At 44.6% G+C, this 25,385-nt stretch overlaps 1 protein-coding gene across 2 annotated transcripts in view; it reads right to left on the bottom strand.

Moving 5' to 3' along the window:
* The window catches only part of lrp5 (low density lipoprotein receptor-related protein 5), a 95,603-nt gene that overhangs the window by 13,238 nt on the left and 56,980 nt on the right, over window positions 1–25,385 (bottom strand). For both annotated transcript variants that reach the window (XM_083762495.1, XM_083762494.1), the window contains exons 12-19: window positions 21,478–21,694; window positions 19,001–19,154; window positions 18,206–18,341; window positions 16,725–16,969; window positions 8,902–9,086; window positions 5,614–5,762; window positions 4,175–4,352; window positions 924–1,120 (exon numbers count right to left, since the gene is read on the bottom strand). In XM_083762495.1, coding sequence (XP_083618621.1) covers window positions 924–1,120; window positions 4,175–4,352; window positions 5,614–5,762; window positions 8,902–9,086; window positions 16,725–16,969; window positions 18,206–18,341; window positions 19,001–19,154; window positions 21,478–21,694 — 1,461 coding nt within the window. The remainder of the gene's footprint in view (window positions 1–923; window positions 1,121–4,174; window positions 4,353–5,613; window positions 5,763–8,901; window positions 9,087–16,724; window positions 16,970–18,205; window positions 18,342–19,000; window positions 19,155–21,477; window positions 21,695–25,385) is intronic.

Genomic DNA, 25,385 nt, shown 5'->3' on the forward strand with positions numbered 1-25,385 from the left:
GGGGTGCTATTGAAGGTTCATGAATGTTGGTTAACATTCCGGTAAAGACTTTTGAACGCATCATCCTTCCTTCCTCGGTCAACTAAACAGATTGCAGTGAATGCGCTGGCTGAAGCTGAAGAACCCAGCCCACTGAATACTATCTACAAGCGCAGTTCTGCAAAACTTAGACCCATTTGTCATATGAAGACGTATATAAGGTTTTAGTGGTTAAACTTGTCGAGGGTGACTCCCTATACCCTCCTTCAAAACAGGGTGAGGGGTGACTTTCTATTGCTACTATAGTGTGTTGGTGTTATGCATGTCTTTAAATGTCGTGATGAATTGAATAGTATACATAGGACCACAATGGAAACAAACCGTCGGGGCTTTTTGTGTTCGCCGTTGTATGATCGTACCGCCATACGTTTTGCAAGCTGTTAAAGGACCACTTCACCACTTTTCAACCTATCTTCATATAATAGGTCCTCACTAATAATCATGAAGAAATGGTGCAATTTCTTTCTACTCGGTCTGTGTCTCATAGGGAGGGCTGTGGGCAGTTCAGAAACCCGTCCTCCAGTGACATCATCGATGGGGAATACAAGCTAATAAAAACTGCAGGCTTTCTAGTCCTGAAAAGTTGCAATGCGAAAATGGAAGCCGTCGTTCTCACGACAATGGAAATCGAAACATTTTTGTAAAAAAAAACATTGTTTAAAAAAATTATCTGCCTATAACGATGATGTCACTGGAAGACTGTTTCTAAACTGCCCACAGCCCTCCTATGAGACACAGACTGAGTAGAAAACAAATCGTGCCATTTTATCATGATTATTAGTGAACATATGAACATATGTTGAAAAGTGGTGAAGTGGTCCTTTAATAAAGTATTCAATCAATCAATCAATCAATCGATCAATCAATCAATCAATCTGTCTCACCATGGTGCCGTCGTCTCGGGCCCGGCGGATGTTCTGCCGCCCGTCCAGCCAGTACACCAGTCTGTCCAGCGGGTCGTAGCTAACCGCGCGCACGTTCCTCTGTACGTGGATGGGCAGGATGATGTCTGGACTCTGCTCCCCCAGAACCATCCGGCTGATGCTGGACTTCTGGCTGAACAGCAGGAAGCTAGAGGGAGCTAGAGAGACAAGGAGCGAGAGAGAGAGAGAGAGAGGGGGAAAGGAGATAAGGAGACATGTGATGAAGGGAAGATCATTGGTGACCGGAGATCAGATTCTAAAAATGTCTTCTATACATCCTGACAGTTTTCTGAAAAAAAGCTGTTTCTATGTCAGTCGTTCTTTGATCTTTCAAAAATAGCAGACCTACAAGCTCGTAGCGCGCCACTCGGTGGCGCGCTATGAGCTTGTAGATCTGCTATTTTTCAATAGCTAAAGCATGACATGACGCTAACACCAAAATGGGTTCCCGTTCAGAATGGGTTTTAAAGGCCTATTCATAGTCCAGTTTTCGGTGAAAAGGTGACCAGCGGAAACTACAGCATGACGTCACATCTCTGTTTTTACTGACTCACCTCTTGGACTAAACTAAACTGGACTATGATGAATAGGCCTTTAGAGGATGAGAGTAATCTTTATTCTATGGCTTTGTTTGCTGTGTGTTTTGACCATAGACTGTAAGAAATATGGACAAAGCGTTCCCCCGGGTCTAACATGGATGTAAAATGAAGCCTGTTATTCCTGCACTGTAAGTCGCCATCTTTCTAGATCCGTTTTGGCCCAGCTGGCCCATTGGCTGGCTCCGTTTTGGCCCAGCTGGCCATTGGCTGGCCCAGACAACGAGGCGGGACTTCCCCCCCTTCTTCTCCGTTGGTTTTTATTTTGACTCGAGTGGGAGGGGAATCCCGATCATAGACTGTAACGGTAGCCACGCCCCTCAGAACATACGCAACTTTATGGTAATTTTTTTAATTAATGGGACCATCATTAGAAATGAGACTTTAAACTAGTGACTGGAAGCAGAAAGTATTCATGACCATGTTTATTAAGGTAATACAGTCTAGGTGAAGTTGGGCCCAAATACATGGACCTCTATGGGGCTATATGGGTTTTTCTGGGTCCAATGACAGCGCCACAACAGGCCATTATATGAACTACGATTTCCTTAGTGGCTTCACAAAATATCTGTCTGACTGCCCCCCTGGTTTTGACGTTTGATCTATGCTGCTGCATTGTCTGAAGGAAGCCAAACCACAATAGGTTTTGTACATGTACCTAGTGTACATAAGATGTAACAATAAAGTACAACCTTGAACCCTGCTGAGGAAAGATAGGGCTGGATATTTGCCAGTTTAATTTGACCAAACATTTTGAAATGCAAACCCAAATAATTTGGGTTTGTTTGTTTATTTGGGTTTGCAAAGTCAATGACTCTAGCCTAAACACACACAAATATGAATTTGCACTAACACACGCACGCACACACACACACACACACACACACACACACACACACACACACACACACACACAGGATGCAATCAGTGATCATCCCAGGGGCTGAGGAGGTATGCAATGAAGAAATGAAGAGAGAGAGAGAGAAAGTGTGTGAGAGAGAGGGAAACGAATGAAGAAGGAAAAAGTCTTTGCTCAAGAGTACAAACTTTGCCAAGTGGACAAGAATCCTGGGGCCTACAAGAGTGCATGCATGTAGAGAGAGTGTGTGTGTGTGTGTGTGTGTGTGTGTGTGTGTGTGTGTGTGTGTGTGTGTGCGTGCGTGCGTGCGAATGAACGCCGGCACGCACGCGTGTTTGTTCAGATTTGGACACAGCTCGGACCTCGCGCTGCTCCGCTCCTCTGTGAGCGCTGAACGGGGCTGACAGGAGACTGGGACAGATCCAACACTTACAGACATTCTGTCCTCGTTCAGAACTCCCCTCCTTCCGCCTTTCAGGCCCACCGAATCATTCGCAATGTCTTACGGACTCACAGCCCAGCCAGCCCCGCTTCAGTTTCTCAACCGATAACTAACCCCCCCCCCACACTTGAGCGCGCACACACACACAAGCGCACGCACACACAATGTATCTCTCCTTACGACTACAGCTGGGTGACTGGGTCCATTGGTTGTCTATAGCAGCGGTCATCACCATGCTGGCTTCTAAGTTGCGGTGGACATTTTTGTCAATATTCCAGTTTTTTTTACATACAAGATGAGTGTACGATAATAATATTACCAGAAACACATAAAGAGCTGGCCCTGAATGACCATAAGAGGTCTGTAACTCTGAGAGTGTAGACATGGAACCAAATGGAGCCGTAAGGGTCCATTTGGTTCCATTTCTTCACTCTCATAGTTAATAATGAATTTCATTTTTATGGCGCTTTTCTATGCACTACGTGCCTACTCAAAGCGCTTACAATGGTTCATTCATTCATACATTGGGAGGTGAAGCGGCGAACAGTCGACGCCAGCGTCCTCACTTCCCACCCCCAATCCAACCCTTGATGCTGAGAGTCAAACAGGGAGGCACTGGGTCCCATTTTTTACAGTCTTTGGTATGACACGGCCGGGGATCGAACCCCGACCTCCCAGTCTCAGGGCGGACACTCTAGCCACAAGGACAATGAGGTAGTTAAGGGGAGTTAAGGGAACCACTTGTACTAGTTGGACTCCTAATATGCCATAGAGTCGTAGTAAAATAAGTGTCATACAAATTCTGAAGAAAACCTGGGTGGAGACTTGACATTCAGTAATTGGGTCTTCTAATCAAAATAAGAACATTATAGCCTAACGGTGCGTAAAAAGGAAAATAAATAAAAAATGCCACAGACAAAACATTCGTCCGTGTATGGACATATTGATGTCTAGTAGTAAATAGTAATACAGGTAAACAGACAAAAAATGTCTCCTGAAACCTAGCCTCGGAAACCCAGACGTTTTTTATTTCAAGGGAGGGAAAAAAAAGTCTGGGTCCGAGTCCACTTCAATTCGGCATAGAGTAGCGCAAACAACGCTCACTCTCTGCTGATTTCTGATCGTCTGCACCTTTGTTAAATTGACGCACACACGTACACACACACTCCTCTCTCTCTGTAGCTCCAACTAATTAGTCTCATGTCGCACAGCTGCGTTTAGATTCTCCCGGCGGGAGCTGCCCCTATGCCATAGAAAGCATAGGTGGACCCCAGGCTACCTGAAACCCAAACCTCCATGTAGCCCTGCTACTTACAGCTGCAGTTGCGCCCGTCGGGGTCCAGGGTGTAGTGTGAGGCGCAGCGGCATTGGGCGCCGGCGGGCGACGCCAGGCAGAGGTGGGCACACTGGCCGTTGTTCTGGGAGCACTCGTTGGCACCGTCCTGACGAGACGAATGGAAAACCAGGATGTCCAGCATCAACTCCAGCTGACCCTGGAACACAGTAGAACAGTCATTAACCCATTTAGACCCGAGGCCGATTTTGGGGGGAAAAAAGGCGTCTTAACAGTTTTCTGAAAAACCAGTCAGTGGTGCTCAAACTTTTTCATGTCAAGAAGCCCCAGAATTATCTGTACTATAGTCCTTAACCATTGTGAGATATTGCCCCCCCCCCCCACCTTAAATATCTTTAATTGCCGTTCATTTGAAAGTGTTTTTTTTAATGAATGAAAACAGCAATAACGTGAAAGTAGTATTCGTACAAATGCATGGTAGGGAAATCAGTGCAGTCTCCAGGCACTAAACAGCAGGGGGGCATACTTTTTTCCAAAGGGGGCACTTAATCGTTCAAACCCCCCTAAGTATAACAAATAGTCGATGCTTGAAAAAGACAAATAGGTTACAATTATGCAGCGGCACCAACAACAAACAAAGAAATACAAATATATTGAGCATTATAATGTCTTCTGCATGCATATATTACCTTGTATTTCTATTAATTATTCAATTAATTAGAAAATGTATATATTTACAATAATCATGAAGAACTTATAGATTTAAAGGTATATTCAGTGATTTCACTTAATTCAAATATCAATTATTTTTTTGTTTTGTTGTGATAATCCTCCCTACTATAGAGTGTGCTGGCCATATAAGGAGTTCCTCCCTGTCCCCAGTTAACCCCTGGGGGTCAAAAAACCTTAGGTTTCGTTTTTGACTCTCTATCCTGATTGGACGAAAGGCTGGGTCCCACAGCCAAAAACGAAACCTAAGGGTTTTTGAGTGAAATCACTGAATATACCTTTAACATTTGTAAAACATTAAAATATTGGTAGGGTAGGGCACTACTACTGGCCAATCTGGACTGGAGGGGCGCAAAATCCAATCTGGGGGGGACAAGGCCCCCCAATGCCCCCCCTGTAGAGATGGCACTGAGGGAAATATGTTCATGGCAAGGACCACAACATTTACACTTATTACTTATCACTTATTCTGACCGGGCACCCATTTTGGTGTTAGCATCATGTTATGCTTTAGCTATTGAAAAATAGCAGATCTACAAGCTCATAGCGCGCCACCGAGTGGCGCGCTACGAGCTTGTAGGTCTGCTATTTTTGAAAAATCGAAGAACGACTGACATTTTTAGAATCTGATCTCAGGTCAGAATGGGTTAATTAGACCAGTGTGTGTCCAGAGGAAACCTCGTATGAATCTGATCTCAGGTCAGAATGGGCTAATGAATGAAGTGTAATACCTGCAGCACCACGGTGCGGTTGAGGCCGCTGCGCTTGTCGGCCCGTTCGATGCTCCGCAGGTTGAAGTCGGTCCAGTAGATGTAGTCGCGGTACTGAGTCAGGCCAAAGGGGTGGGGCAGGTCGTCCACGATGATCTCCCTCTGGAGACCTACGAGAATATAAAGACAACGATGACTACTTCAATTCAATTCACACAGTTGGTTGTCCATGGACAGATAGCCCTCCCTCTGAACGGGGGAAAAGAGGGGAAGGTACCTTGAAAAAGGGCTGCTAGGCGGGCGCCCGCTGGACAAGGGGTCCAGCCAGGCGCATGCCACATAATTATAGGCTTTGGCCTGACAGCGTGTCGCATGTTTCGAATCCCGTTCGACTTTGCTGCATTTCTCTCCCCTTCTCTCTCTCTCCCTCTTTCCTGTCAGTCTTCACTCGATACAATAATGATAATCGATAAAAAGCCAAAAAAAAAAAACTAATCTTAAATAAAAGAATAAGGGCTGCTATAAGTGAGGATCTTTTTCTTTTTTTCCCCCCCAAGGCAACTCAAATGTGTCATTTTGTCACTATACTCATACTGGTACAATCAGTGAAATGCAAGTGCGGCAATTCAGAAGATCACTTTGAGGTTGTGATATCTTCACATTTCACCGGGGTTGAATATATCTATGTTTTCAGTGGAAAATGCCAGGGCAATAGAGGGTATGCACATCATCATTTATTATAAATGTATTATTGTAAACTTGCTTGCTGTGGTGGTCATTCATGTTCATATATATATATTGTTATACTTATTGTCATGTCACTTATTGGTGTTAGTGAATCACCTGCCCGTGCAGTCGTCATCAGTCACGTGATGTGACGACTGGGTTTAAAAGGGAGTTGTCACATTATACTACCGATTATCACCTGATGAAGGCCCGTTCACGGCCGAAACGTTGTGTCTTATTTATGGTGTATTGAATAAAAAGCAAACACCTTGGAGCAAACCTGTGTGCGGACTCTCCTCTCTTCACTGTCATCATTATCATCATACCTGGAAGTTAAATGCAAGAACGCCTACTGAGTGGCAGAAAACTACTTTCTGGCCTTGACAGTCCGTTAGAGACCTGTTTTTGGTCACCAAATTTGGCAGCAAATTTCTATTTTAGTTTTAGTCGTAGCTTCTTGAATAGTTTTCACTTAGTCTTAGTCACATTTTAGTCACCTCGAATGTTCTAGTGTTTAGTCTGGTTTTAGTCGACTAAATGTCATACGATTTTAGTCGGCTAAATCTACAGGTGATTTAGTCGACTAAAATGTATTTTTGCGGGCCTTGTTGCCGTCGTAATGACTTATTTTACACTTGCTGAAAATAGCCGATCTACAAGCTCACAACGCGTCGCAGCGCGGCGCGTTGTGAGCTTGTAGATCTGCTATTTTCAGCATGCAACCAAGTGTAAAATGACTTATACTGGATCTGTTGTCCACTAGTCCCTTCCTAACGTTTTTGTCTAGTTTTTATTTGTTGACGAAATTGTCAGTATATTTAGTCTTGGTTTTAGTCACCATGGCTTAGTTTTCATTTAGTTTCCATTTAGTTTTCGTCAGTGGAAAAAGGTAGTCGACGAACATTTTACGTCTTAGGTTTAGTCGACGAAAACAACACTGCTGGCTTGGGAGTGGGACGCCACGATGGAAATGCATGAGGGCATAACTCATAACTCACCCGTTATCCAACCGTAATTCATTATATCATCCTATTTACATTGACCACAGCGACATCCAGCCATCCGCAGGTCTCTAGAGTCCGCACATCCACGCCGAAAAACCCTATCCGATATAAAACGCTTTACCCGCATTTTAATCAAATATTCTACAATGCCCGAGATTGTTTTATTACCTTTGGAGCGTATGCTGAAGTATTTGCTAGCTTTCAAACCACGAAAATCCGGTTCTATATGGTTTGTTATGATGAGACGAGCCGGCGGAACGAAACCACAGTGCAGAGCAAGTTGTAGTCCAAACAAACCCCCCCCCCGTCCACTTGCATTGGGCTCAATTTCCCAGAAGCCCTAGCAGCCCAGATGATGACTTGATTTCTCCGGTTTCGTTGTCATAACGTGACGGCCTCGTCACCAGGTCCCCCGGATAAATCCGCTGTTTCTTTTTAACTATTTTAAAACGGCGAATTAAACAGCATTAAGCAAATGTCGGGTATAGCGTTTTACGTGCGGTGCAACACAATTAGCGGCCCTCAAACTGTTATACAACGTTAAACTCACTTTGCCACTCGATTTGCCATTCACTTTATGCACGCACATACCCCTCTATAGTTGTACTGTAGACAGAGCCATTGGTCTCTTTATTTTCCTCTTCCCAATCCGATCATAAGAAGCTCACTCATATATCACATTATATTATTATATAGCACCGCGCCAGAACAAGGGCGGAGCCGAAAGCCAATGAATACCCGTGCCACCTGCGGAATAGTAACTTGCGCCAGGAAACAAATACCGATTCTAACCTTTCCCACTAAAGACAAAAGCCAGATGTTTTAGTGGGTGCATTTAGAGGGGTTTTTTGGCCAGTGGAAAAGTGGCTCTATATAGTCATATTTCCTAAGGCGTTTGCCCTAATAATGAATGGCTTCAACAGAGGACAATATTCATGACTTCGCTCTCTCTACCTGTCTATAGGGTCATCCATGTTCTTTTTTGAGTGGTGCAACCACTCCTATAACCAGGAATGTCCACATGTATCATGTATCTTGTATCTTGTATCAGTCATCATGAGCATGAGTGGTGTGCGCATGCGTGAAACCAGCAATGGCCAGCAATATCCGTGCGTGTGTGTACAATGCGCGCCTCACATCTTGTGCTAAATAAATAGCGTCAATGCTAGCGAGCTAAAATATAGGCATCCTTGCTCTAGAAAGCACCAATGTTTCCATCTAGACCAATCAGCAAAGACCTCCGAACATCGCGCTAATTGACCAAACCATGGAGAGATCCGTAGATTAGGAGTTATTGAAGCTTTTAGTCTGCCTGTATAATGGGAGGTGGACGGCAGCTCGCATGCGCAATCCGGTCTAGGAGGTATGCTAAAGAAGGAAAGGCCGACCCCCGTGGACGGCAGCTCGCATGCGCGATCCGGTCTAGGAGGCATGTTAAAGAAGGAAAGGCCGACCCAAAATAATAATGAAAAAATAGTTGTCAGCGACGCGGATTGATATCCATAATAGAGAGAGAGAGAGAGAGAAGGGGGGGAGAGAGGGGAGTTGCACCACTCGGTTCACACAGGTGTGATTTTACCTTGCATGTTGGTGCTCTCGATCATGCACGTGTCCAGGTCGGTCCAGTACAGCCGGTGGTCGATGTAGTCGATGGTCAGTCCGTTGGCTCTGCCCACCTTGTCCACCAGGGTCACGATGGTGCTGCCGTCCATGTAGGCCCTGGCGATACGCGGCCTACCGCCCCACTCTGTCCAGTACATGTAACTACAGAGAGAGAGAGAGAGAGAGAGAGAGAGAGAGAGAGAGAGAATACATTAGGCCCTGTCCCTGGCGATACGCGGCCTGCCGCCCCACTCTGTCCAGTACATGTAACTACAGAGAGAGAGAGAGAATACATTAGGCCCTGTCCCTGGCGATACGCGGCCTGCCGCCCCACTCTGTCCAGTACATGTAACTACAGAGAGAGAGAGAGAATACATTAGGCCCTGTCCCTGGCGATACGCGGCCTGCCGCCCCACTCTGTCCAGTACATGTAACTACAGAGAGAGAGAGAGAGAGAATACATTAGACCCTGTCCCTGGCGATACGCGGCCTACCGCCCCACTCTGTCCAGTACATGTAACTACAGAGAGAGAGAGAGAGAGAGAGAATACATTAGGCCCTGTCCCTGATCAGATTCTATAAATGTCTTCTACATCCTGACAGTTTTCCTGAAAAAGCTATGTTTATATGTCAGTCGTTCTTTGATTTTTCAAAAATAGCAGACCTACAAGCTCCTAGCGCGCCACTCGGTGGCGCGCTATGAGCTTGTAGGTCTGCTATTTTTCAATAGCTAAAGCATGACATGATGCTAACACCAAAAGGGGTTCCCGCAAACCAAAATGGGTTAAACCTCTCAGACCCAAGACTTAGAATATTTTGTTGTCGTTGGACAAGACAATTATTCTACATTCTCCATTTGTGTGTGACTTCTTCGTAAATTAATTAAGTAATGCAGTTGTGTAACAGATTAAGTGTTTAAAAGGAAACCAAATGGACCCATTTGCTTTCACGCTCTCGAGAGTTAATCAGACCAGTGTGTGTCCAGTGGAAACCTCGTATGAATCTGATGTCAGGTCAGAACGGGTCCATTTGGTTATCAACTCTTCCATTGTTTAGCTGGGGGGACCACCCGGAACCCCCTCACGGTGGTCCCCATGGTCGAGAACCACTGCAGACTAACACAATGACGGAAAATGTCCGTCGACTACCTTTTCTTTCAGTGACGAAAACTAAATAATTTTGACAATTGAACAAGTATATAAACTAGACTAAAATGTCTAGGAAGGGGACTAGTGGAGAAGAGTCCCGGTGGAACTAAAAGACGGATCATTTTGCGTGTGGTTGCATGCTGAATATGGCATATTCAGGTTGTTGGTTGCGGGAACCCCTTTTGGTGTCAGCGTCATGTCATGCTTTAGCTATTGACAAATAGCAGATCTACAAGCTCATAGCGTGCCACCGAGTGGCGCGCTACGAGCTTGTAGGTCTGCTATTTTTGAAAGATCGAAGAACGACTGACATAGAAACATAGCTTTTTCAGAAAACTGTCAGGATGTAGAAGACATTTTTATCTCAGGTCAAAATGGCTTAAGGGAGAAAATGTGAGCCTCACAAGTGTGTTATAGGACAAAGCTTTGCATGTGCGTGTGTGTGTGTGTGTGCGTGTGTGTGTGTGTGCGTGTGTGCGTGTGTGTGTGTGTGTGTGTGTGTGTGTGTGTGTGTGTGTGTGTGTGTGTGTGTGTGTGTGTGTGTGTGTGTGTGTGTGTGTGTGTGTCTTTGCGTGCGGTGTGTGTAATCATAAAACTACATCAGATGGCCCCGGGGCAACTTTGTGTTGACAGCTCTGCCGCACAACATCCTCATGACATCACACAGGTGAGTGACATGTGTTAACAATATGGCATGCTGATACAGGCAGGCATGTGTAAGGTACACACACACACACACACACACACACACACGCGCGCGCGCACACATACACACGCGCACAAGCTGAAAAACCCAGCCCACTAAGTGAATACCAATTCAGTGATGCAGCTCCATTGCCCTTACACTCACTCACTAACCGTACCGACTGTACGCTGGCCGGGGAAAAGAGGGAACAGTCAAAGTCGTAAATGAGCTCACTGGCACAGATTCCCGGGGCCTTGAGATGTTTGGACGCGCCGGCACAGTGCAGGTGTTAACCCATTCTTACCTGAGATCAGATTCATACGAGGTTTCCACTGGGACACACACTGGTCTGATTGACCCATTCTGACCTGAGATCGGATTCTAGAAATGTCAGTCGCTCTTCGATTTTTCAAAAATAGCAGACCTACAAGCTCGTATCGCGCCACTCGGTGGCGCGATGTGAGCTTGTAGATCTGCTATTTTTCAATAGCTAAAGCATAACATGATGCTGACACCAAAATGGGTGCCCGTTCAGAATGGGTTAAACCGACTGTATAGCACAGTGCAGGTGTTAAACAGACTGTATGGCACAGTGCAGGTGTTAAACAGACTGTATGGCACAGTGCAGGTGTTAAACAGACTGTATGGCACAGTGCAGGTGTTAAACAGACTGTATAGCACAGTGCAGGTGTTAAACAGACTGTATAGCACAGTGCAGGTGTTAAACAGACCGTATAGCACAGTGCAGGTGTTAAACAGACCGTATAGCACAGTGCAGGTGTTAAACAGACTGTATAGCACAGTGCAGGTGTTAAACAGACTGTATAGCACAGAGCAGGTGTTAAACAGACCGTATAGCACAGTGCAGGTGTTAAACAGACCGTATAGCACAGTGCAGGTGTTAAACAGACTGTATAGCACAGTGCAGGTGTTAAACAGACCGTATAGCACAGTGCAGGTGTTAAACAGACTGTATAGCACAGTGCAGGTGTTAAACAGACTGCATAGCACAGTGCAGGTGTTAAACAGACCGTATAGCACAGTGCAGGTGTTAAACAGACTGTATAGCACAGTGCAGGTGTTAAACAGACTGTATAGCACAGTGCAGGTGTTAAACAGACCGTATAGCACAGTGCAGGTGTTAAACAGACTGTATAGCACAGTGCAGGTGTTAAACAGACTGTATAGCACAGAGCAGGTGTTAAACAGACTGTATAGCACAGTGCAGGTGTTAAACAGACTGTATAGCACAGTGCAGGTGTTAAACAGACTGCATAGCACAGTGCAGGTGTTAAACAGACTGTATAGCACAGTGCAGGTGTTAAACAGACTGTATAGCACAGTGCAGGTGTTAAACAGACTGTATAGCACAGTGCAGGTGTTAAACAGACTGTATAGCACAGTGCAGGTGTTAAACAGACTGTATAGCACAGTGCAGGTGTTAAACAGACTGTATAGCACAGTGCAGGTGTTAAACAGACTGTATAGCACAGTGCAGGTGTTAAACAGACTGTATAGCACAGTGCAGGTGTTAAACAGACTGTATAGCACAGTGCAGGTGTTAAACACACTGTATAGCACAGTGCAGGTGTTAAACAGACCGTATAGCACAGTGCAGGTGTTAAACAGACCGTATAGCACAGTGCAGGTGTTAAACAGACTGTATAGCACAGTGCAGGTGTTAAACAGACCGTATAGCACAGTGCAGGTGTTAAACAGACTGTATAGCACAGTGCAGGTGTTAAACAGACTGCATAGCACAGTGCAGGTGTTAAACAGACCGTATAGCACAGTGCAGGTGTTAAACAGACTGTATAGCACAGTGCAGGTGTTAAACAGACTGTATAGCACAGTGCAGGTGTTAAACAGACCGTATAGCACAGTGCAGGTGTTAAACAGACTGTATAGCACAGTGCAGGTGTTAAACAGACTGTATAGCACAGAGCAGGTGTTAAACAGACTGTATAGCACAGAGCAGGTGTTAAACAGACTGCATAGCACAGTGCAGGTGTTAAACAGACTGTATAGCACAGTGCAGGTGTTAAACAGACTGTATAGCACAGTGCAGGTGTTAAACAGACTGTATAGCACAGTGCAGGTGTTAAACAGACTGTATAGCACAGTGCAGGTGTTAAACAGACTGTATAGCACAGTGCAGGTGTTAAACAGACTGTATAGCACAGTGCAGGTGTTAAACAGACTGTATAGCACAGTGCAGGTGTTAAACACACTGTATAGCACAGTGCAGGTGTTAAACAGACTGTATAGCACAGTGCAGGTGTTAAACAGACTGTATAGCACAGTGCAGGTGTTAAACAGACTGTATAGCACAGTGCAGGTGTTAAACAGACTGTATAGCACAGTGCAGGTGTTAAACAGACTGTATAGCACAGTGCAGGTGTTAAACAGACTGTATAGCACAGTGCAGGTGTTAAACAGACTGTATAGCACAGTGCAGGTGTTAAACAGACTGTATAGCACAGTGCAGGTGTTAAACAGACTGTATAGCACAGTGCAGGTGTTAAACAGACTGTATAACACAGTGCAGGTGTTAAACAGACTGTATAGCACAGTGCAGGTGTTAAACAGACTGTATAGCACAGTGCAGGTGTTAAACAGACTGTATAACACAGTGCAGGTGTTAAACAGACTGTATAGCACAGTGCAGGTGTTAAACAGACTGTATAGCACAGTGCAGGTGTTAAACAGACTGTATAGCACAGTGCAGGTGTTAAACAGACTGTATAGCACAGTGCAGGTGTTAAACAGACTGTATAGCACAGTGCAGGTGTTAAACACACTGTATAGCACAGTGCAGGTGTTAAACAGACTGTAACACAGTGCAGGTGTTAAACAGACTGTATAGCACAGTGCAGGTGTTAAACACACTGTATAGCACAGTGCAGGTGTTAAACAGACTGTATAGCACAGTGCAGGTGTTAAACAGACTGTATAGCACAGTGCAGGTGTTAAACAGACTGTATAGCACAGTGCAGGTGTTAAACACACTGTATAGCACAGTGCAGGTGTTAAACAGACTGTATAGCACAGTGCAGGTGTTAAACACACTGTATAGCACAGTGCAGGTGTTAAACAGACTGTATAGCACAGTGCAGGTGTTAAACAGACTGTATAGCACAGTGCAGGTGTTAAACACACTGTATAGCACAGTGCAGGTGTTAAACAGACTGTAACACAGTGCAGGTGTTAAACAGACTGTATAGCACAGTGCAGGTGTTAAACACACTGTATAGCACAGTGCAGGTGTTAAACACACTGTATAGCACAGTGCAGGTGTTAAACACACTGTATAGCACAGTGCAGGTGTTAAACAGACTGTAACACAGTGCAGGTGTTAAACAGACTGTATAGCACAGTGCAGGTGTTAAACACACTGTATAGCACAGTGCAGGTGTTAAACAGACTGTAACACAGTGCAGGTGTTAAACAGACTGTATAGCACAGTGCAGGTGTTAAACAGACTGTATAGCACAGTGCAGGTGTTAAACACACTGTATAGCACAGTGCAGGTGTTAAACAGACTGTAACACAGTGCAGGTGTTAAACAGACTGTATAGCACAGTGCAGGTGTTAAACACACTGTATAGCACAGTGCAGGTGTTAAACAGACTGTATAGCACAGTGCAGGTGTTAAACAGACTGTATAGCACAGTGCAGGTGTTAAACACACTGTATAGCACAGTGCAGGTGTTAAACAGACTGTAACACAGTGCAGGTGTTAAACAGACTGTATAGCACAGTGCAGGTGTTAAACACACTGTATAGCACAGTGCAGGTGTTAAACACACTGTATAGCACAGTGCAGGTGTTAAACACACTGTATAGCACAGTGCAGGTGTTAAACAGACTGTAACACAGTGCAGGTGTTAAACAGACTGTATAGCACAGTGCAGGTGTTAAACACACTGTATAGCACAGTGCAGGTGTTAAACAGACTGTAACACAGTGCAGGTGTTAAACAGACTGTATAGCACAGTGCAGGTGTTAAACAGACTGTATAGCACAGTGCAGGTGTTAAACACACTGTATAGCACAGTGCAGGTGTTAAACACACTGTATAGCACAGTGCAGGTGTTAAACAGACTGTATAGCACAGTGCAGGTGTTAAACAGACTGTAACACAGTGCAGGTGTTAAACAGACTGTATAGCACAGTGCAGGTGTTAAACACACTGTATAGCACAGTGCAGGTGTTAAACACACTGTATAGCACAGTGCAGGTGTTAAACACACTGTATAGCACAGTGCAGGTGTTAAACAGACTGTATAGCACAGTGCAGGTGTTAAACAGACTGTATAGCACAGTGCAGGTGTTAAACAGACCGTATAGCACAGTGCAGGTGTTAAACACACTGTAGCAGTAAACGGTGCATTTATATCATAGACTGTAAAAAATATGGACAAAGCGTTCGCCGGGTCTAACATGGACGTAAAATGAAGCCTGTTATTCCTGCACTGTAAGTCGCCATCTTTCTAGATCCGTTTGGTACCAGCTGGCCATTGGCTGGCTCCGTTTTGGACCAGCTGGCCATTGGCTGCCCAGACAACGAGGCGGGACTTCCCCCCTTCTTCTCCGTTGGTTTTTATTTTGACTCGAGTGGGAGGGGAATCCCGATCATAGACTGTAACGGTAGCCACGCCCCTCAGAACATACGCGATGGTTTTTTTTCTTTATGGTCATTTTTTTAATTAATGGGACCATAATTTTCCAAAAAGAATATTATGACATTAGAAATGAGACTTTAAACTAGTGACTGGAAGAAGAAAGTATTCATGACCATGTTTATTAAGGTAATACAGTATAGGTGAAGTTGGGCCAAAATACATGGGCCTCTATGGAGCTATGGGGCTTTTTGGGTCCAGTCCAGCACCACAACAGGCCATTATTATGAACTACCGATTTCAAATGAGGCTTCACGAAATATCTGACTGACTGCCCCCCTGATTTATATACACAGATTGTACATTCACCCATTTCACCATTCTCTTGGCTATTTTGAGACAACATTGTTTATAGAGAGGGTGTGTGCGTGACATCATCATCAAACCCGGAAGTTATGCGGGAACGCCTACTCTTCATTTACAGTATATGAAATAATTTACACGATTTTGTCGGTCGGTTATCTTTCAGGACATAAAAAACAAACCGTGTGACTGCCGTCGTGCCGAGGGGACACGTCAGCGTCAGACGTGACACACACGTGTGGGGATGAGGTTTAAACAAAGCGCATGAACTCTCTGCACACACATGGGACACACGGTCTGGCTTCCATGAAAGGATCACTGAGGTCCTCCCTGTTCGCGTACAGTAAGACGTGTTCTTCTGTTGAGGTCTGTTTGTCCTTTTTCTTTTCATTCCCGCAAACAGTTATGTTTGCAAAAAGAAGGAAAGGGCAGGCCTGGGCAGCATATAGGGCAGCATAAGCATCATACTGTAAGGCCCTACAGAGTGGCAAAGAACTACTTTCTGGCCTTGATAGCCCATACATCCAAACAGAAAATGTCCATTTTCCAGCCATTCTTTTGAAAATAATTTGGCGACCCCTCCCCTCCGAAGCGTCGCGACCATAGAGTATATATATCTATAGAGAAGACACCCGAGTTCTCCTTCCATCCACTTGCATTGAGTTGCTCAAAAGCGCATGAGGCGGATTCACTCCTCCTTCCTGGTAGGAACAGAGTGCATTCTGGGACGGATTGCAATTGAGTGGCCCCAAACACATGAACGCGCTGCCGTTGAACGCGCACGAGCGTCGTCCGTCGTGAACGTGTACAATGATAGTCAACGGACAGCGCGTTCATGTGTTTGGGGCCAGGCTGCAATACCTTCATTCGGCCACTATGTCCATTTCGCCTCAAGATTTCCTCTGGGTGCCTTCTCTATAAATATATATACTCTAAGGTCGCGACCCACGGGTTGAGAACCCCTGTGCAGCTATAGCTTTACCCATTAGCCGGGTCCAGCGCCAGTGAGCGCGGGTTGTCCAGGGACCGTGGGTTCTCCAGGTCCTTGCACACCAGGACCTGGCGGTACTGGCCGTCCAGCCGGGCCACCTCGATGCGGTTGGTGCCGGTGTCGGCCCAGTAGATGTTCCGGCCCATCCAGTCCACCGCCATGCCCTCTGGGTAGTCCAGGCCGAACTCGATGACGTGCTCCACCGAGCTGCCGTTCATGTACGCTCTGCTGATGGTCTGGACGGGGGAGGAGGAGGAAAGGTTGTTGGTTCAAGTCCCTTTTTTAGCCCCATTTAGACCTGAGTTAAAAACGTTCACTCTGAAAGAATGTATGTTCAGAGATGTGCGCCACATTTTTACAATTTAAAAAAAATAGCAGACCTACAGGCTCGTAAGCGCGCCACTCGGTGGCTTACACTAGTTACACTAGTTAAAATACACTTAAACTAAAACTAGACTAACACTAAAACATTTGACTAAAACTAAAGGAAGTTTTGACTCAAAGCATGCTCTGATGAAGGCTCATAGCCGAAGCGCGTACATACACGTTCCTTTTTGGTGTGTGACCAATAAATAAATGGAAATGTGAGTACCGGTACTTAATAATTTATATGTATTTTTTTGGATGTTCTACCTTTTTGGAATTTAATGAATTCCTATTTTTTGGATGAAAACTGGATTTGGGTTTAGCACTCTCTTTCTCATTTGGCCTCCTTTTTACCATCTTTGACATGACCGAGTGTCCATAATACGTACTGTACAGTAGGTGAAAACGTCAACTATGTAGGGACACACACGCCCAACTATATCGCGAGTACAACGAGGACAACTTTAGTTTTTTTCAACCAAGGTTCATGTTTTAGGTTGTTATTAGAGAAACTAAAAGGTGAGTGTTCATTTTCTTTCATTTGCTGCTTTCTTTTGTTTCGGGGATTTTGACAGGGGGGCGGGGGCATTCGAGCATGGGGCTAAATATGTATTTCTTTACAAAATATTATGGCGATTCATTTTTTTTATTATTTACTATAGTCCTAATAAACCCCAAGAAATTACATCTGGCCACAAAAGATCACAGGATCTATTGAATGTGACAAACTGACATATTGAGCCTATGACACACAGTATAAGCCTTCCCCCAGTAGGCTACCTTCACATACAGTAGATCCTGTGATCTTCTGTGGCCAGATGTAATTTCCTGGGGTTTATTAGGACTATAGTAAATAATAAATAAATAAAGCCCCCCTGTCAAAAAGAGCTAAAATCCCTAAAACGAAAGAAAGCAGCAAATGAAAGAAAATGAACACTCACCTTTTAGTTTCTCCAATAACAACCTAAAACATGAACCTTGGTTGAAAAAAACTAAAGTTGTCCTTTAAACGAATGCAGAATTCCACTGTACAGTGTGAGTGACCCATGCGTTTGTACTCAGAGAACCCCCCCCGTAAAAAGTCTATACGCGTCCCCCCTGGTCACCTTGGCCTGTATGTCCGTCCAGTATATCCTGTTTTCGGACACGTCGAAGTCGAGCGCGGACGCCTCTTTCACTCCGGTCAGAGGAATGGCCACATCGTTGCTGTTGGTGCCCAGAGAGATGCTCCTGATGTTGTCCCTGTTAGCAGGAAGACAGAAAACACCTTACTGTACTGTTACTGTTACACGTTATACCCTATAGCAGGAAGAAAGAGATACTGTTGGTGCCCAGAGAGATGCTCCTGATGTTGTCCCTGTTAGCAGGAAGACAGAAAACAGCATGAAGGAAGGCCCACCCGCAGCTGCGAGTCATCACTTTAATTGTCCTTAATTGTCCGGGCGGGAACCCGTTTTGGTGTTAGCATTACGTTATGCTTTAGCTATTGAAAAATAGCAGATCTACAAGCTCATAGCGCGCCACCGAGTGGCGCGCTACGAGCTCGTAGGTCTGCTATTTTTGAAAAATCGAAGAACGACTGACATAGAAACGTAGCTTTTTCAGAAAACTGTCAGGATGTAGAAGACATTTTTTAGAATCTGATCTCAGGTCAGAATGGGTTAAACATGTACATTACTTAATTTACAGGAAGTCAATTAGAGGAAGAAGAATTGTCATTTCGATACCCCTAAATGGTATACCACATCAATACAGCATGGGACAAAATCTTACAAAATATTCTTTAGTTTTGGGTCTGAGAGGCTAAATCTCATCAAATGGTGGTCCGCGGCTCCGTGGCTCTGAATGAATGATGGGCCTTGATGTGAAAAGGGCTGGGGGGGGGGGGATATGCACCGTACCTGTTGGTGAAGAGCAGGAAGGCCTCGGGAACCACGCAGGTCTGCAGGTCTGACAGCAGCTCCAGGCCCATGGGACACGCACAGCGGACACTCTGCGAGCGCCAGAAACACAGGTGGCTGCATCCTCCGTTATCCACCGCACAGCCGTTAGTACCTGCAGGTGTGTAGGTGGAGAGAGGGTGGGGGAGACAGAGAGAGAGAGAGAGAGAGAGAGAGAGAGAGAGAGAGAGAGAGAGAGAGAGAGAGAGACAGAGACAGAGAGAGACAGAGACAGAGACAGACAGAGACAGAGAGAGACAGAGACAGAGACAGAGACAGAGACAGAGACAGAGAGAGACAGAGACAGAGACAGAAACAGAGACAGAGACAGAGACAGAGACAGAGACAGAGACAGACAGAGACAGAGACAGAGACAGAGACAGAAACAGAAACAGAAACAGAGACAGAGACAGAGACAGAGACAGAGACAGAGACAGAGACAGAGACAGAGACAGAGAGAGACAGAGACAGAGAGAGACAGAGACAGAGACAGAGACAGAGACAGAGACAGAGACAGAGACAGAGACAGAGACAGAGACAGAGACAGAGACAGAGACAGAGAGAGAGAGAGACAGACAGAGACAGACAGAGACAGAGAGAGACAGAGACAGAGAGAGACAGAGAGAGACAGAGACAGAGACAGTGAGACAGAGAAGACAGAGATGAGTATTGAAATTAGCCATTCACTAAGTCCCTCCCCAACCCGTCCTTGTCCAATAGGCACATTAGCAGCGAGGAGACATTCTCAGTTCTTCTCACCCATTGATGCATGTGAAATGAGGGGATTTCTCCATATACATAAATAATCGATCATGTCAGTATAGCAAGAGCTTCACAATGTCTTCTAAATCTAGTCTTTTCACCTTTTCTCCATTGCCTTCAGCAGTCTGTGAATGTTTTAATCTCTTTGTAAATAGTATTGCGCATGCTCCCATGTTCCTTGTAATGTTGTTATATTGTTCTTGTATGAAGTATTGCTTTTACGTTTTCTATTTTATGAGGTCCTTATGATGTAACCTTTTATATGGAAAGCACTTTGGGTCAACTTCTGTTGTTTTTTAAATGTGTTATATAAATACAGGTGACTTGACTTGACTTGACTTGACTAGTCGACCAGGCCTGCAGTAGGCTATGTATGCACTGGAAGAATGTGCATGACATTATTTCAATAAACTAGAAATACGAGGAAACAGTATCCAACAACCAACGTTAACGACCATCCGACAGCCGTTTTCACGTAATGCACGGAAAGACCAGTCATTAGTATTATTGCCATCACCTGGGTGGCTCAGTCGTGTAACTTCCCGAAGTTAAAGGACAACTTTAGTTTTTTTCAACCAAGGTTCATGTTTTAGGTTGTTATTAGAGAAACTAAAAGGTGAGTGTTAATTTTCTTTCATTTGCTGCTTTCTTTCGTTTTAGCTCTTTTTGACAGGGGGGCGGGGGCATTCGAGCATGGGGCTAAATATGTATTTTTTTACCAAATTTGATGGTGATTTATTTATTTATTATTCACTATAGTCCTAATAAACCCCAGGAAATTACATCTGGCCACAGAAGATCACAGGATCTACTGAATGTGAAGGTAGCCTACTGGGGGAAGGCTTATACTGTGTGTATAGGCTCAATATGTCAGTTTGTCACATTCAGTAGATCCTGTGATCTTTTGTGGCCAGATGTAATTTCTTGGGGTTTATTAGGACTATAGTAAATAATAAAATAATAAATCGCTATAATATGTTGTAAAAAAATACATATTTAGCCCCATGCTCGAATGCCCCCGCCCCCCTGTCAAAAACTGCTAAAATCCCCAAAACAAAAGAAAGCAGCAAATGAAAAAAAATTACTCTCACCTTTTAGTTTCTCTAATAACAACCTAAAACATGAACCTTGGTTGAAAAAAACTAAAGTTGTCCTTTAAGCTGTGTATATGTTCAACAGCACAGCCATGATATAACATTAACAGCTACGAGGTGACTAAACTACTTGGACTGGCTTTGGACAATAGCGAATTGCATTCTAATTACATTAGAAATGTACAACAGTACCACACTACATGACATCATACTAGAAACCTCATTATTGATACACACAATGGAAAGGAAGTCATACTGTTATGATACTGTATGCTTGTGCTGTATCGGCTTATCTCATTGTATCTATTCAAGCTGCGTCTACTGTAATTCCAATGTATCAAATCGTGTTATTTCATTGCATCTAGTCATATCATATTTCATCACTGATCTCAGGTCAGAATGGGTTCATCAGACCAGTGTGTGTCCAGTGGGAAACCTCGTATGAATCTGATCTCAGGTCAGAATGGGTTAAATGACCACTGGAGGGCCTGGGGCCGCGGCCGAGCGTTTTCCGGGCACCTGTCCTAAACATTACCGTAACCCCATCAATAAAGGCCCAATAAAAGCCACACCACGACGTACCGTGCGTCTCGGTGACCTTGGTGGCCTTGAGTCCCATCAGGTCGGGCAGCTGGTCGATGATGATCTCCCGCACGGCGGTGGTCTTGTGGACCCTCTCGATGCTGCGCCTCTGCCAGTCCGTCCAGTAGATCCAGTCCCCCAGCAGCGTGAAGCCGAAGATGTGCGGCAGCTTGTCCTCCAGCAGCGTCTGTCTGTTGCTGCCGTCCACGTTGATCACCTGAAGGGGAAAGAAAAAGGGGCGTCTTTGACGTTTGCAACAAACAAACAAACCAAAAAGTGTCGGAAAAAACCTTTCAAACGTTAAAACATTTTGCGCAGGAACCCATTTCGGTGTCGGCGTCATGTCGTGCTTTAGCTATTGCAAAAATAGCAAATCTACGAGCTCGTAGCGCGCCACCGAGTGGCGTGCTTACGAGCTTGTAGGTCTGCTGTTTTTGGAAAACCGAAGAGCGACTGACATAGAAGATTTTTTAAGTGGTGCAACCACTTCTACATCCAGCAATGTCCGCATGTATCATGTATCATGTATCATGTATCATGAGCACGAGTGGTGTGCGCATGCGTGAAATTGGAAGGAGAGAAGTATGTGACATGGCTGCCACCTGCTGGACGCAAACGATACAGAGAAGAAATTGGAACGATACAGAGTAGAAATTGGAACGATACAAATTGGAACGATACAGAGAACCAATAGACGGGAGTTGCACCACTTGGTTCACACTGGTGTGATTTTTTTTTTAAATCTGATCTCAGGTCAGAATGGAAAACTGTCAGGATGTTAGAAGACATTTTTTTAATCTGATCTCAGGTCAGAATGGGTTGAAACATTTCCAAATGTTCACAAACGAGCAAAAACAGTTGTTGGCAACAACAAAAAAAGTGTCGGAAAAACCTTTCAAATGTTAAAACATTTCTATACGATCAGGGGCTCCACTCAGAAATATACCAGAGTTTGGCAACCGTTCCTGACCTACTTTGCTGTAGTATTTTCTACATAATCATTCAGTTATTGTTGATGTCATAAATGTACAATTTGGAGGGTTTTGTTTTACATTGTATTTCAGACATTTATATTTTTTACATGAATGTTGAGTACTGGTGTTGTTGTTGTTGGTTTGTCCTGTATCTGTCTTGTATCTGTTATCTGTCCTGTCTTATGTTCAAAAAAACTTCAATAAAAACACTTGAATAATAAATGTTAAAACATTTCCAAATGTTCACAAACAAGCAAAAAACAGTTGTTGGCACGTTGGCATGTTGGCACCACACGGACAGGACCGACTCGTCAGTCAGGTCACAAGTTGGGCAGGAGTTTGTAGAGCGGGCTATTTTCGCTATTTGTCGCACGACAAAGGAGTGTGCTTATAGATTCCGTGCACCAAAATAAACGGTGATAGTACCAATTTAAATTAAGCTGCGGCATTACGATCGTACCGTCGTAGTGCTGGCGACTACCGCGAATAGCATCACCACCATCATCATGTTGGCACGCGGACAGGACGGACCCGTCCGTCGGTCACGAGTTGGCAGGAGTTTGCATGCTCAAAATCAAACAAAAATATATGTCATATGGTGCAATATACGCACTTACCCACTCATACACACACACACACACACTTTCTCTCTCTCGACTGCACTGTGTGCATGTGTGTGTGTGTGTGTGTGTGTGTGTGTGTGTGTGCGCGTGTGCGTGCATGTGTGTATTTATATTTCCAGTCACAAGGCATCTATTACCAGGCTGCTGAAAACTGATACAAGGGATGGTGCCAACACATGCCGCACAGAGTAGATGCATGTGTGTGCGTGTGCGCTCGTGTGTGTGCACGCGTGCGCGCGTGTGTGTGTGTGTGCTTGTGTGTACACAAGTAAGATAGACAGACAGAGAGAGAGACATACAGTCATAGACAGACAGACAGACAGACAGACAGACAGACAGAATGCAGCGGTGTTACAACAGAAAGCGAGAGCTGCAATTGGAAAGGCTGCAATTACAGTGTGTGTCCAACCATCCCCTCCCCTCCTCTCCTCTCCACTGACTGACTGACTGCTATTACTGGACGCACGGCCACGGAAATAGACACAGCCCTTTATTTTAGACACACTACAGTCAGCTGCTGCCTTTGCGTGCGTACGTTGCGTGCGCGCGTGCGTGCGTGCAATTCCAATGGTAAACCGTGAACCTATATGTTTCTATGTCATTGGTGCTCAAGCTTTTTCATGTCAAGGACCTGCAGAATTATCTGTATTTGGCTGCGGACACCCATCTGAAAATATGTTGTTCCAGGGACCTCTCAGAAGCAAAGATATGAGTTAAAAACGTTCACTGTTAAAGAATATATATTAAATGATTTGCACCACATTTTAAAGGAGAATTCCATGCTAGAAGGCTTTCTTACCTTTCTTTGTAGTTGTTACGTCCCCAACAAAGAGGTCCAGGTGTTTTTTTTTACAAAAGCTCCTTATTGGCTATTTCCCCTACCATAAGCCCTAAATGAATTGCATTGAATTGAGGGGAAATAGCCAATAAGGAGCTTTTGCACAAAAAAACACCTGGACCTCTTTGGTGGGGACGTAACGACTACAAAGAAAGGTAAGAATGCATTCTAGCATGGAATTCTCCTTTAACGATTTTTGCTAGGCCAAGTCCTAATACTGTATGTCATTTGTGAAACAGCGTGAAAGGAGCCACCACACCACTAGCACTGTGTGTCCTATACACACTTAACACAATATTTATGATGTTTTGGTAGCCATACAGCTAACGTCGCACTGCGACATGTTGTAAGCTTGTAGATAGCCTATTTTGGTGCAGGTCACACTTCTATAGGATACACGCTGACTTATTCCACATGACTGAAATCAGTCGTGGCGACTGAGAACTTTAACCCATTTTGGTGTCAGCATCATGTTATGCTTTAGCTATTTAAAAATAGCAGATCTACAAGCTCATATCGCGCCACCGAGTGGCGCGATACGAGCTTGTAGGTCTGCTATTTTTTGAATAATCGAAGAACGACTGACATTTTTTTTATCTGATCTCAGGTCAGAATGGGTTAATCAGACCAGTGTGTGTCCGGCGGAAACCTCGTATGAATCTGATCTCAGGTCAGAATGGGTTAATCCTCTCTCAGTGTGAAATGTGTACAGAAAAATAAACTTGTTTCCATCCGTTTTTATTTTTTTTTGCTTGATGAAATTGACCTCTATGACTTTTTTTTCCTCCCTCTTATTTGGATCGACTTGTCTGTCTTTTTAAGCCGTTGTATTAAACCTTGTCATTGGCATTATTGAACGTAAAGCATCTCATGCATGAAAGGTACTGTAGTAATAAAATGCATTGTTATTATTTTAAACCGATTCTCCTATCGTGCCGTGTGTGAATTCGTCTTGCGAACGGGTATACCGCCGAAGGCCTCGATGAGAAAACCACCTAGCCGGCCTATCTAGATTTAAATTTCTAAATCGGGGCGCTCGCTCGCTCAGTCAGAAAAACAAACATTAAAAAAAAAGTCCACTTTTGATGGGCCTCTGATCCGAGGGGGGGTTCCCGACCCCTCCACAAAAACCTATTCATTTATCACTGGGAACACAATTAGACATGGCCGTCGCAGTGAAAAGATGGCCGCGAGACTCCCCTTTCACTTTTCTTCCCTCTCCTCTCACTCACTCTTTTCTCTCTCAGACCCGCTTTTTTCATGAAGAATTATGCGCTGGGAGTGTGATTTTATTCCTTTCTTGTTTTCATCTGGGGTGTGAGAACGTCTCGTTTGTTGACGGACGGAGGGTAAAATAGGACAAAAAGACAGAAAGGGAGAAAGAGAACAAAACAGAAAAAACATTGGCCACGCGGGGAGAAGTCAGACCGTCACAGGACAGTTCAAACAATCGCACGAGCACGCACGCACGCA

Source organism: Protomyctophum parallelum, assembly GCF_964188405.1.
Source record: "Protomyctophum parallelum genome assembly, chromosome: 4".
Lineage (NCBI taxonomy): Eukaryota > Metazoa > Chordata > Actinopteri > Myctophiformes > Myctophidae > Protomyctophum > Protomyctophum parallelum.